This window comes from Schistocerca cancellata, chromosome 8 (genome assembly GCF_023864275.1).
Source record: "Schistocerca cancellata isolate TAMUIC-IGC-003103 chromosome 8, iqSchCanc2.1, whole genome shotgun sequence".
In the NCBI taxonomy this organism is placed as follows: Eukaryota; Metazoa; Arthropoda; class Insecta; order Orthoptera; family Acrididae; genus Schistocerca; species Schistocerca cancellata.
In genome coordinates, this window is record NC_064633.1 from 328655758 (window position 1) to 328670340 (window position 14583).

Consider the following 14583-nt stretch of genomic DNA (forward strand, 5'->3'; position numbering starts at 1 on the left):
TTGTTACAGAATGGTGTGGGCTGTGTTTACATGGAATAGATAGGGTCCTTTGGTCCAACCGAACCTATCATTGACTGGAAATGGTTATGGTCGGCTACTAGGAGACCGTTTGCAGCCAGTGTGTATACCTGCAGCAATGCTCTCAGATGGAAACCCTTTGATACCCCTTATAAAATAAGAACATGAAGACCCAAAAGATCTGAATAATTAATCAACTTCGAGAAGTGTAATGCATATCAGTGCCAGTGCTTGTTAGCAGTTAATTTAGGTAATACATATTTTTGTTCAGAACTTCATGGTTTATATAAGTTCGTAGCCACTGTGGAAGAACACTGGGACGAGCTGCCAGCGCTCGGGTGAGCAGCAAGGTCACGTAGCCAAACAGGGGGACCGCGAGCTGGGGAATTCTTAGAAGGATGCACTGACAGAGGTGAAGGTCAGTGCAACTCGGCTGACAAGACTTCCCTTTGAGATGCAACATCTGGCCGTCAGTGCCCACCAGGCGGGTGGATACGATCTTCCACAACACAAGGCCTCAGGCAGCGACCGGTCTTACTACTCAAAGGTGGAAAGAGCAGAAATGCTGTTTTTAGCAAGGACTGGGAAAGACACTATTTTGAACACAACATAGAAAGCTGTATTTCTTTGCAAACCTTCAGATGTCGTAGATAGCTTATAGAAAATGGATGGAGCGCCCACATTTGGGATCTGTTTGTAAGTGGAATGCCTCTGAACGTTGGGTCCACGAAAACTAAATGATTACGCAATGTAAGAATTGGCTAATGTAAATAAACTGGAAATTACGAAGAGAAACTCGACCGTGCTGCTAAGGTCCCACGTCACTGGCTACATACAGAGATAGACAGAGAGCGAGATGTCTTTTTCAGTAAGAAATGATAGGAGGCACATTACCGGTTAACTGTCCGAATCAAAAATCAGGGAAGGGGACCAGCACGTTTTAAGCATTCTTTTCAACTGTTGGCGCTCAAAACATCGATGGCCCAGCCAATCCGAAAACAGTAAAGAACGCAAAACATGGACATACAAGTCTTCCGTTCAGTAAATAGTCGTTACAAAATCATTTCATCTCCGGCAGCCTTGACCGTCAGACATTTCCTCCTCTTGCCTTTATCACCGGAAGGGTCCGTCTCCAGGCAGGTGAGCTTAGGGACTTTGGAAGATTTTGGGCTGAGATGAACTTAGCCGCAGCTGTCAGTCATTGGTGTACCGCACATGACTCATTCTACAGCCACTTCAGCCTCCACCAACAGGTTGCTATGGTGAGATCGAGATGCGGCAGTGAGATGATCCACAAGGCCAGCAAAGTCGGTTTTATACAATTTCAATAACTCCTTGCTTCGCTCTAAAGACCTGCTTTCAGATTCGTATGACGAATATGCTCTCAACTCCAGCCGCATGTGCAATGCATTCCCTTCTCTAGTGCTATCTGTTCAAAAACGTTCAAATATGTGTGAAATCTTATGGGACTTAACTGCTAAGGTCATCAGTCCCTAAGCTTACACACTACTTAACCTAAATTATCCTAAGGACAAACACACACACCCATTGCCGAGGGAAGACTCGAACATCCGTCGGGACCAGCCGCACAGTCCATGACTGCAGCACCTTAGACCACTTAGCTAATCCCGCACGGCTAGTGCAATCTGTCCTTTGTACTAACATCACGATTATCCAGATACAACTTTGCAAATGTGATTGTTTCATTTTGACACACAATTTTTATTCAAATGTACCAAAGCTTCACTTTAGAATTGCTTGTTCTCAGATGTTTTATGAGTCACTTCACTATACAAAATTTAAGTAATGGTGATTCTTGTTTCATTTAGTTGTCATTGAATTCTTAATTCATTATTTTGGAAGGTGGTTAAATCATTTACAGGTAGAGTTAACAGTTAACAGGTACAGTTAACACACATTTAGACTACCTAACCTGGGTCGACTTACAGTGCAAGACCGGGACTCAAACTCGTTATCTTTGTCTTTCGTTGGCACTTACTCCACCGACTGATCTGTCCTATTACAACTTAAGACCCGTCCTGACAGCTTCTCTTCTGCCAGTACATCTCCCGTCTTCGAAACTTCACAAAAGTTCTCCTGTATACCTCGCGGGGACTAGCACCCTAGAAGAAAGGATATAAATTTGGAAGGCAGAAGACGGAGTACTAGCGGAAGTAAAGCTGTGAAGGCGAGTCTTAAGCTGTACTTGGGTAACTTCTGTTGGAATCCATGTCTGGCACACAGTTGTCATCTGTCAGGAAGTTTCAGCTCAATGGACACACTGCTGCAGGATGAAAATTCACTCTAGAAAAGATTTAATGACTTGACTGTAATTGGAGTAGCGAAATCTACCAGACAAATATCTTCTAGTATCTTTAAAATTGTTAAAGTTAATCATTGAATTCTTAAATGCCACCAAATTTGCTTTTCCTTGATCTATATAGTTTTAATAATAGTAAAATACCAATCGATTTTTAAATACTCTCTAAGAAAAAGAAAGACGCACCATGAAGAAATTGTCCGAATGGGATGGAAATCGTTAGAAGTGATGTGAGTGTACAGACAAAAAGATGATTAGAGCTTCAGTAAAATTGGATGATTAATTCAAGGGAAAGAGCTTCACAAATTGAGAAAGTCAATAACGCATTGGTTCATCTCTGGATTTCTGCACTTAGTTATCTGGCTTGGAATTGGTTGACAAAGTTCTTGGATGTCGTCCTGAAAGATATAGTGCCAAATTCAGTCCAAATGGCGCGTTAGATCGTCAAAATCTGCAGCTGATGGAAGAGCCCTGCCCCGTTATACTACAAACCTTCTCTATTGGGGAGGGGGGGGGGGGGGCGGGAGATCCGCCGATCTTGCTGACCGAGGTAGGGTTTGGCAAGCATGTCGACACGATATAGAAACTCTTGCTTGCGCGTCCGGGCATAGCCTTGTTGAAATGTAAACCATGAAGGGTTAGAAAATGGCGCGCAGAATATCGTCGACGTCCCGCTGTGCTGTAAGATCGCTGTAGATGACATCCAAAGCGGTGCTGATGTGAAAAGGAATGGCAACCCAGATCATCATTCCTGCTTGTCGGGTTGTATGGCGGGCGACAGTCGGGTTGCTATTCCACTGCTGTTCGGGTCATCTCCAGACATACACTCCTGGAAATGGAAAAAAGAACACATTGACACCGGTGTGTCACACCCACCATACTTGCTCCGGACACTGCGAGAGGGCTGTACAAGCAATGATCACACGCACGGCACAGCGGACACACCAGGAACCGCGGTGTTGGCCGTCGAATGGCGCTAGCTGCGCAGCATTTTTGCACCGCCGCCGTCAGTGTCAGCCAGTTTGCCGTGGCATACGGAGCTCCATCGCAGTCTTTAACACTGGTAGCATGCCGCGACAGCGTGGGCGTGAACCGTATGTGCAGTTGACGGACTTTGAGCGAGGGCGTATAGTGGGCATGCGGGAGGCCGGGTGGACGTACCGCCGAATTGCTCAACACGTGGGGCGTGAGGTCTCCACAGTACATCGATGTTGTCGCCAGTGGTCGGCGGAAGGTGCACGTGCCCGTCGACCTGGGACCGGACCGCAGCGACGCACGGATGCACGCCAAGACCGTAGGATCCTACGCAGTGCCGTAGGGGACCGCAACGCCACTTCCCAGCAAATTAGGGACACTGTTGCTCCTGGGGTATCGGCGAGGACCATTCGCAACCGTCTCCATGAAGCTGGGCTACGGTCCCGCACACCGTTAGGCCGTCTTCCGCTCACGCCCCAACATCGTGCAGCCCGCCTCCAGTGGTGTCGCGACAGGCGTGAATGGAGGGACGAATGGAGACGTGTCGTCTTCAGCGATGAGAGTCGCTTCTGCCTTGGTGCCAATGATGGTCGTATGCGTGTTTGGCGCCGTGCAGGTGAGCGCCACAATCAGGACTGCATACGACCGAGGCACACAGGGCCAACACCCGGCATCATGGTGTGGGGAGCGATCTCCTACACTGGCCGTACACCACTGGTGATCGTCGAGGGGACACTGAATAGTGCACGGTACATCCACACCGTCATCGAACCCATCGTTCTACCATTCCTAGACCGGCAAGGGAACTTGCTGTTCCAACAGGACAATGCACGTCCGCATGTATCCCGTGCCACCCAACGTGCTCTAGAAGGTGTAAGTCAACTACCCTGGCCAGCAAGATCTCCGGATCTGTCCCCCATTGAGCATGTTTGGGACTGGATGAAGCGTCGTCTCACGCGGTCTGCACGTCCAGCACGAACGCTGGTCCAACTGAGGCGCCAGGTGGAAACGGCATGGCAAGCCGTTCCACAGGACTACATCCAGCATCTCTACGATCGTCTCCATGGGAGAATATCAGCCTGCATTGCTGCGAAAGGTGGATATACACTGTACTAGTGCCGACATTGTGCATGCTCTGTTGCCTGTGTCTATGTGCCTGTGGTTCTGTCAGTGTGATCATGTGATGTATCTGACCCCAGGAATGTGTCAATAAAGTTTCCCCTTCCTGGCACAATGAATTCACGGTGTTCTTATTTCAATTTCCAGAAGTGTATTTTCTCTGGTTATAGGGGATCAATTCAAAGCAGCACTCGTCAGTGAAGACAATATTTCTCTATTCAATGAGATTCCATGTTCTCTGAACAAAATTTAAAAATTAAAGAAATTAAAAAGCAAGATCAAAATTTTGCGAAATTTAGTCCTCCAAAACTAAGAAATAAAATAGATTGGAGAAAGGTTTGACGCATCTTTGAATGCCCCGCGAAATTGTGTACAGCACATGAGGTGCCGATTGACAAGTTAAAAAGTTTAGATTTAGCTTAGAATCGAAGAATTTTAAAATATACTAGAGGACATTGATATAGTGGATTATGGGGGTCGTGAAGTCTGCTGTTGTGTGGCTTTGATATATTCCTATCACCTATGCTACAAGGTTGAAATAAGTTTCAAGAATTATTCAGTCTCAAAAATTTTTCCTTACAGAATCCTTCGAATATCTGGAAAGAGAACGAGCACAGTACAAGAAGTAATGTCTCCCTTATCATTGCTGCCGGCATAATTATTCTTGCTCACTAACTTTCCCCTACAAAAAATGAATATAATGAATATATTAAAATTGGAATCGTAAATCAGAGAGCAGCTATAATCCGACTACATAGTGTTCTTTCTACGTAACAAACGTATGAAAGTTCAAGTTGCTACAGTTTCTTGTGTATGATTTTAAATATTTAAATACTCGATTTTGCAAATCAAAGTCAACTTTATATTTGCTTCTGTGTTAGAATTGTTGTCCATAATTTGTAGCATCATTCAAAAGCACGTCAAATGTTGCTCTAATCTACTTTATTTTACGCTTTTAGATCAATCTTTTCACAAAACATTTGACTGTTTTTTTACTACATTTCCTACAGTTGGCATCTTATTTCCTCCATAGTTAACAGCAGCTCTGGAACTGGTCTAAATACACCGGAGCAACAATTTTGAACTTGTCAGATACCACGTAGACAAAATTCGTGGTTAGCAAATGCGAAATCTAATGAGTGTCGGGAAATGGGACAGCATAACGCAACCAACACGGGATTGATCACTACTTCGTTGGAACGCAACTTTAAACCTCAGGTTGCTGCCTACAATTAATGAGTATGAGATTAATGACTGGACCCATTGTAAGAGTGCTGTTGACGAATTTGGCAAACGAGTATAGGCTTGAATTTCAAACCTACTGAACACAACGAAGTGCTACCTCATGACAGCCTGGCATGTTCAAGCACACTGTATTCAAGATTCATACATATTATGAAAATATATGTATGTGTGTGTATATGTGTCGTGTATGTATGTACGTATTTGTGGTCCACATCTCTTCCGAAACCTCTGGACCGAGTTCTACCACGTTTGGTGCACGTATCACTTACTGCTAGGCAACAATCTTTGTTGGGATAAAAACCACCTACTTATCATAGTTTATAAGATATGAGATCATAAACAATGAGATTTGTGAAAAGCTTGCCGCGGTGGCCGTGCGGTTCTAGGCGCTTCAGTCTGGAACCGCATGACTGCTACGGTCGCAGGTTCGAATCCTGCCTCGGGCATGGATGTGTGCGATGTGCTTAGGTTAGTTAGGTTTAACTAGTTCTAAGTTCTAGGGGACTAATGACCTCAGATGTTAAGTCACATAGTGCTCAGAGCCATTTGAACCATTTGTGAAAAACTGTCGCATTTTCTATGGCGTTTAAATTTATTACTGCTTTGCTACTAACTTTATTCACAACATATTTCACAGCAGTATCCACATGACACTTAAATTTATTACTTCTTTGCTACTAACCCTATTCACAACATATGTCACAGACACTATCCACACACCAGAATGAAATTTTCACTCTGCAGCGGAGTGTTCGCTGATATGAAACTTCCTGGCAGATTAAAACTGTGTGCCGGACCGAGATTCGAACTCGGGACCTTTGACTTTCGCGGGAAAGTGCTCTACCATCTGAGCTACCCAAGCACGACTCAAGCCCTCTCCTGCAGGAGAGCTTCTGCAGAGTTTGGAAGGTGGGAGACGAGCTACTGGCAGAAGTAAAGCTGTGAGGACGGGACGTGAGCCGTGCTTGGGTAGCTCAGTTGGTAGAGCACTTGCCCGCGAAAGGCGAAGGTCTAGAGTTCGAGTCGCGGTGCGGCACACAGTTTTAATCTGCCAGGAAGTTTCACTGTCCACATATACCACTGAATGTACCTACAGAAATACATCATTGTATGATACACGTTTCAAGAGTATGAGTTCATAAACACTCAGATGCGTGAAAAAATGTCCATCATGAGTGAAATTTTGATACATTAATTCTGTACTACTAAGACACCCCTACAGTCGAGTCGACATAAAGAAATCCGTGACACCTGGTAGTGCTTTTGACAGGTTTCAGTTGAGAAATGAAGGCAAAAACAGTAGCCATGAATAGAATTATGAAGTGCTGCCGTAGAGACGTTTACAAAAACGCGTTGTAGACGCACTAAGCAGATATACATATACATTTGTAAATCATGGTATTTCTTTGTATGACCGTTTCATAATTTTGAAGGTGTTTTGAAGATTACATGGAAATGAAAGTTCTTCGAAATCACACTAGAAATACAGTTCATTTTTGTTTCTGTTCTTAATAGAAAATCGGCAAAATGAACATTTAGGCATAGATGGGTTTGTCAGCTAGTAACTTACAAAACGTAATTTTTTAGTATATTGAACTCTGTACACTGTTGTTTCAAACCAGTAAAACTACGCATTTTCATGTTTAAACTGTTGTGGAAGGCGACTTTGGAAATTAATGTTACCTATATCAAGAGCATTACAAGATCCACCCCTTTGGAAGTTTCACGTTTTCGAGGGTTGTAATACGACGAATGTGATTAATTTTGTAGTACATTGAGTTTCTTTACTCGCTGGATATTTAGACGTCTCTTGTGAAACAGGGCGTCGCCATCTTGGACATGGCGGAGGCAGTAGGCAAGGCGGCCGTGGCGCAGATGGAGTCAGAGTTTGGTGCGAAGCGCGCCATCTTCATCCGCGCCGACGTCACCAAAGCTGATCAGTTCAAGGGTGAGTAGCAGCGACTAGACCACTAATGAACTATAATAGTAATGATGATAATAATTTCGTGTGGCTGAATGACACAGTGGGAGTCTTTCAATTGGAAGCCACTTCAGCGACTTTAGTGTCCCTAATATAACCCCAGTAATCCAACCGCCGAAATGGGACCTACAGTCTAACAGCGTGTCGCCCCTGGCGCGTCTTCCCTCCTTGGCTGTGTGAGAGAGAGAGTGAAAAATTTCCGTGGTTCGACTGGTACTCAATCCAGCGCCCTCTGGCTTTCCGTGTACACAATCAACTTCTAGATGATTAGGCCCTACTGAATCATTGCAAAGTTTCCAAATGAAGGGGAAAGATATGTTGTCAACACTCCATAAAAGGCGGCATGAAAAGGGAGAATTAATGTGCTATCTTCATTTATGTCAACCGGGATTGTGGCGAACTGTGATTCATCGCTGAAAACAATACGCACTTGACCTCTAGATGATTAGGCTCTAATGAATCGGGGCAAACTTTTCAAATGAAGGCGAAAGATCTATTGTCACCACTCCACAAAAAGCGGTATGAGAAAAAAGAAGGGAGAATTAACGTGCTATCTCCATTGATGTCAACTGGGGTTGGGCAGAACCGTGATTCATTGCCGAACACAATACGCTCTTAACCTCTAGATGATTAGGTCCTAATGAATCAGCACAAACTTTCCAAATTAAGGCGAAAGATCTGTTGTCAACTCTCCATAAAAGGTGGCATGAAAAAGAAGGAAGAATTAATGTGCTTTCTACGTTGGCGTCAACCAGTTTTGTGCAGAACCGTGATTCGCTGCTGAACACTATACGACACCCTTCATTAGCAATCCATGCTTCCAGGTCATGGCTCCTCCCGAAAAACAGCCATTTGTGTTGTGGTGTCAATGGCAGCCTACGTTACCTAGACCAGTTGTTTGTTGCACATCGGTGCAAGGTGACACAGAATATTTCAGGGAGTCCATCACTTACTTTGAGATGGCAGGTGCTGATGTTAACGGGGTTGAGATGTACATGGCGCACGATACGGCGATCTCCCTCTGTGGTCGTCAGATCTGGTCGACGGGAACCTTGACGGCTAGCGAGCATCCCCATGCAGTCCAATATCGGGCCATTGTCGCATCCGAATGCATCACATATCTGGATACTAGACGATTCGACCAGCTGTCAAATAGGGAGCCACAATGACTCCTCTTTCACAGTCTTTCAGGTGCTGATAACGTATGCGGCAACTCCCTGATATTCACAGCCATTACTCAACATCTGATATTGTTCACGCCCCTTATATACTCTACCAGGCCTGCCCTACATCTACATATACATGGAAACTCTGCAAATCACATTTAAGTGCCTGTCAGAGGGTTCTTCGAACCACCATCACAATTCTCTATTATTGCAATCTCATATACCGCGAATAAATAACCAGCACCTATATCTTACTGTACGAGCTCTGATATCCCTTATTTCATCATGCTGATCGTTTCTCCCTATGTAGATCGGTGTCAACAAAATATTTTCGCATTTCGAGGAAAAAGTTGGTGATTGGAATTTCGTGAGAAGATTCCGCCACAAGGAAATACGCCATTGTTTTAATGATGTCCACCCCAAATCCTGTATCACTTCGTGACACTCTCTCCCCTATTTCCCGGTAATACAAAACGTGCTGCCCTTCTTTGAACTTTTTCAGTGTACTCCGTCAATCCTATCGGGTAACGATCCCACACTGTACAGTAGTATTCTAAAAGAGAACGGACAAGCGTAGTGTAAGCAGTCTTCTTAGTAGATCTATTACATTTTCTAAGTGTCCTACCAATAAAACGCAGTCTTTGGTTAGTTTTCCCCACAACATTTTCTATGTATCCCTTCAAATTTAAGTTGTTCGTAATTGTAATTCCTAGGTATTTTGTTGAATTTGACTGATTTCTCGTGTTACCGAAGTTTTACGGATTCCTTTTAGCAAGCATGTGAAGTCATGACCTCACATTTTTCGTTATTTATGGCGAATTGCCAATTTTCGCACCATTCAGATATCTTTTCTAAATCGTTTTGCAAATTGGTTTTGATCTTCTTATTGCATTATTAGTCAATAAACGACAGCGTTATCTGCAAACAACCTACGACGGCTGCTCAGATTGTCTGCCAAATCGTAATATAGATAAAGAATAGCAAAGGGCCTGTAACACTACCTTGGAGAACGCCAGAAATCACTTGTGTTTTACTTGATGACTTTCCATCAGTTACTACGAACTGCGACCTCTCTGACAGGAAATCACGAATCCAGCCACATAACCGAGACGGTATTCCATAAGCACACAATTTCACTACAAGCCACTTGTATGGTACAGAGTCAAAAGCCTTCCGAAAGTCCATAAATACCAAATCAATCTGAGATCCCATGAAAATAGCACTCAGCACTTTATACGAGTAAAGAGTGTTTCACAAGAACGATGTTTTCAAAATCCATGTTGACTGTGTACCAATTGACCGTTTTCTTCGAGGTAATTCATAATGTTCCAACGCAATATACGTTTGAAAATCCTGCCGCATATCGACGTTAATGATATGGGCCTATCATTTAGTGGATTACTCTTACTAGGTTTCTTGAATGTTTGTGTGACCTGTGCGACTTTCCAGTCTAATACCACTAAACACGAACGACAGTAACCCACTCTGGTGGTCGTTCTATTTGTCACAGAGAATTCAGCTCTAACCATTTACATATTCGCCGATGGTGTGCAGGGGTACAATGCTATATTTATTCTGAGTGCCGAAATTTTTTCTTATGTGATGTAATTGTTACAATGTAGTGAATTACGAAATGGTTCAAATGGCTCTGAGCACTATGGGACTTAACTGCTGAAGTCATCAGTCCCCTAGATCTTAAAACTACTTAAACCTAACTAACCTAAGGACATCACACACATCCACGCCCGAGGCAGGATTCGAACCTGCGAACGTAGCGGTCGCGCGGTTCCAGACTGTAGCGCCTAGAACCGCTCGGCCACGCCGACCGGCTAGTGAATAACACCTGTCCTTCTGTATTCATGGAAGTTCACTACCCTCTCTTTAACTGATGAATATATTTCAGTAGGTTTTTCTACGTAGTATAGTGCAGCTGTTCCGAAAAGTCTGAGGCTGTTCCTTGATAGACGCAAGCTGGATGAATTGTGTTTTAAAGCTTTTTTACAAAAATTTAGAAAAATAAATTCAGCTTAGAGGAAAGCAGATTTATTTTTTAAATTTATTTAATTAGCCTTCATATAAGTGAGTGGTGTCTCTTCTTTCGGACATGTTCGAAAGAACAGACACCACGCGTTCATATACACTCCTGGAAATTGAAATAAGAACACCGTGAATTCATTGTCCCAGGAAGGGGAAACTTTATTGACACATTCCTGGGGTCAGATACATCACATGATCACACTGACAGAACCACAGGCACATAGACACAGGCAACAGAGCATGCACAATGTCGGCACTAGTACAGTGTATATCCACCTTTCGCAGCAATGCAGGCTGCTATTCTCCCATGGAGACGATCGTAGAGATGCTGGATGTAGTCCTGTGGAACGGCTTGCCATGCCATTTCCACCTGGCGCCTCAGTTGGACCAGCGTTCGTGCTGGACGTGCAGACCGCGTGAGACGACGCTTCATCCAGTCCCAAACATGCTCAATGGGGGACAGATCCGGAGATCTTGCTGGCCAGGGTAGTTGACTTACACCTTCTAGAGCACGTTGGGTGGCACGGGATACATGCGGACGTGCATTGTCCTGTTGGAACAGCATGTTCCCTTGCCGGTCTAGGAATGGTAGAACGATGGGTTCGATGACGGTTTGGATGTACCGTGCACTATTCAGTGTCACCAGTGGTGTACGGCCAGTGTAGGAGATCGCTCCCCACACCATGATGCCGGGTGTTGGCCCTGTGTGCCTCGGTCGTATGCAGTCCTGATTGTGGCGCTCACCTGCACGGCGCCAAACACGCATACGACCATCATTGGCACCAAGGCAGAAGCGACTCTCATCGCTGAAGACGACACGTCTCCATTCGTCCCTCCATTCACGCCTGTCGCGACACCACTGGAGGCGGGCTGCACGATGTTGGGGCGTGAGCGGAAGACGGCCTAACGGTGTGCGGGACCGTAGCCCAGCTTCATGGAGACGGTTGCGAATGGTCCTCGCCGATACCCCAGGAGCAACTGTGTCCCTAATTTGCTGGGAAGTGGCGGTGCGGTCCCCTACGGCACTGCGTAGGATCCTACGGTCTTGGCGTGCATCCGTGCGTCGCTGCGGTCCGGTCCCAGGTCGACGGGCACGTGCACCTTCCGCCGACCGCTGGCGACAACATCGATGTACTGTGGAGACCTCACGCCCCACGTGTTGAGCAATTCGGCGGTACGTCCACCCGGCCTCCCGCATGCCCACTATACGCCCTCGCTCAAAGTCCGTCAACTGCACATACGGTTCACGTCCGCGCTGTCGCGGCATGCTACCAGTGTTAAAGACTGCGATGGAGCTCCGTATGCCACGGCAAACTGGCTGACACTGACGGCGGCGGTGCACAAATGCTGCGCAGCTAGCGCCATTCGACGGCCAACACCGCGGTTCCTGGTGTGTCCGCTGTGCCGTGCGTGTGATCATTGCTTGTACAGCCCTCTCGCAGTATCCGGAGTAAGTATGGTGGGTCTGACACACCGGTGTCAATGTGTTCTTTTTTCCATTTCCAGGAGTGTAACTGATTCGCCTCGATGGGCAATGAATCCACCACCTTGAGTGTTGATGCACAACGACGTTCGACTGTTTGTTTGAAGCTTACTGGCGCTCAACACCGAGGTTATCAGCACACTTACACATCCTAAAAGAAGCAAATGTGGAGAAAATGACTAAAATTGTTGTGATGCAGTCAAGTGGAAACCTATAAAATGACACTCAGTCACCACTCCTACCTCACTCGCGTTGACCCAGACAATCGCCCTGCCTCGCACGCCTTAAGACAACGGAAAAAGGGTCAAAGGTGACATACACGGGATTGAAACAGTAGTAAAACTACAGATGAGCTAAAAGAAAGGCACAGGGAAATGACTCGATGAACACTTAAAAAAAAAAAAACACGGCGCACAGTGATCTGTATGCTACAAGTACCACACACTGGAGTGCAGACAGCTCGAATCCCGGTGAGTATAAATTTTCACTTGTCGCCGCTGATTCCGTATAAAGTGCTGGCGCAGCTGCCATCAATAGCTTCTTCCCCTTCCTTTCCTTCCTCGCCCCTCCACCTTCAATTTACATAATATCTAGCCTCTGTCGTTAGCGATTTAGTTAGGAAATGAAAGTATTCACATACTGCTTTCCTATAACAAATAATGAATTTAAGCGTTTCAAATTAAACTAATACTATTAATTTCATGATACACTTGACGATAAGAATGGGAAAAATCAGCCGGCCGTAGCGGCCGAGTGGTTCTAAGTGCTACAGTCTGGAACCGCCCGACCGCTACGGTCGCAGGTTCTAATCCTGCCTCGTGAATGGATGTATGTGATGTCCTTAGGTTAGTTAGGTTTAAGTAGTTCTAAGTTCTAGGGGACTGATGACCTCAGATGTTAAGTCCCATAGTGCCCAGAGCCATTGGAACCACTGAGAAAAATCAAGATGTTATTACATTTCACTGTTGACAATATAATAACAACATCGCGGAATAACTGGTCGCACACACTGTATACATTCCTCCGTGTATGTCGTGTCTGAATAGCATGTTCATACAAAATGTAATGTGTCCCATTTAAAATCGAGGAAGAAATGTAACTGAATAGAAATGAATGTACGTGGGAAGTTCCGAAAGTAAGTTTCGTCATTGTTTTAAAAATGGGAACTTTACTGCCAGAAGCAAATACATCATGGCATTACGAACTATACAACATGCACTATTTATCGACATAGTCGCCACCGACTTCGACACATTTGTCGCAGCGTGCAATCAATTTGAAGAAACACTCTGGTAAAACGCGGTGCCCTGTGAGGCAAAGAATTGTCCCACAGCCTTCTCCACATCAGCATTGGTTTGGTAGTGGGGCTTTCAGTGCAGGGAACAGGTGAAAGTCTGATAGGGCAATACCGGGGCTGTAAGCCGCCTGATCCAGTCTTTCCCATCCAAAGCGACGAAGCTGGTCCTGTGTGGGTCCTGCTGTGTGTGGTTTCGCGTGGTCGTCCAACAGCACAACACCTCCACTGAAAGAGTCTTTCTCTCTCTCGTTGTATGGCGGATCTGTGTTTGTTGAGGAGGTCTACACCGTCGTGATGTGTACTCGAAAAACATCGGACACGCCAGTCTGTTGATACTCTCTTCTTCTGCGCTGTGTGCGTGCTTCATTCCTCCTTCGCTGAGGCGCCTTTCGTCGTTGAACTAGCAACTGACGTATATTGGAATGGCGTTTGTTTTTGTCACCTGGTGTACTATCTTCTCTTGCAAAACCAATGGCGCAACTTATTTTCGAAATGTCCTTGTACGTAATTCCTCCGAAAAGGAATTGTTCGGAGTCGGAATACATCCAAGTGACCACAGCAGGAGCATGACAAACAATGATATGTCATAAAATTTCGATTCTGACTAAATTCACACCTACTGTTGGCCAAAATTATCTCTGATTTCATAGTGGTCAGTTCAGAGTCGTTGTTGAGGAGCAGATAAGATTTGTGACGACAGACAGTGATAATATATAACATAATGCGGACAAAATGTTTTCCATTATACAAAAACATTAATCTTATTTCATGACAACGTTCGAATTGTAAAGAACGCAAATCGGCGTGTAATGGCGCGCTATGGCTCGAAAATTGACACGTTACCAAACCAATCACCAACTGAACTGAAACAGAGATAAATTCTGTTCATATCGTTAGCAACAGGATCTCTATTGGGCTACAACAAAATAAACAAATGCGTCG

The 14583-nt window shown here is 45.1% G+C and overlaps 2 protein-coding genes across 3 annotated transcripts in view; one reads left to right on the forward strand and one right to left on the reverse strand.

Annotated features, from left to right (window-relative positions):
* The window catches only part of LOC126095545 (uncharacterized), a 471749-nt gene that overhangs the window by 320259 nt on the left and 136907 nt on the right, over nt 1-14583 (reverse strand). The window lies entirely within an intron of this gene.
* Nucleotides 1-14583, forward strand: part of LOC126094843 (15-hydroxyprostaglandin dehydrogenase [NAD(+)]-like) — a 152539-nt gene that overhangs the window by 46780 nt on the left and 91176 nt on the right. For both annotated transcript variants that reach the window (XM_049909447.1, XM_049909446.1), the window contains exon 2: nt 7499-7625. In XM_049909447.1, coding sequence (XP_049765404.1) covers nt 7499-7625 — 127 coding nt within the window. The remainder of the gene's footprint in view (nt 1-7498; nt 7626-14583) is intronic.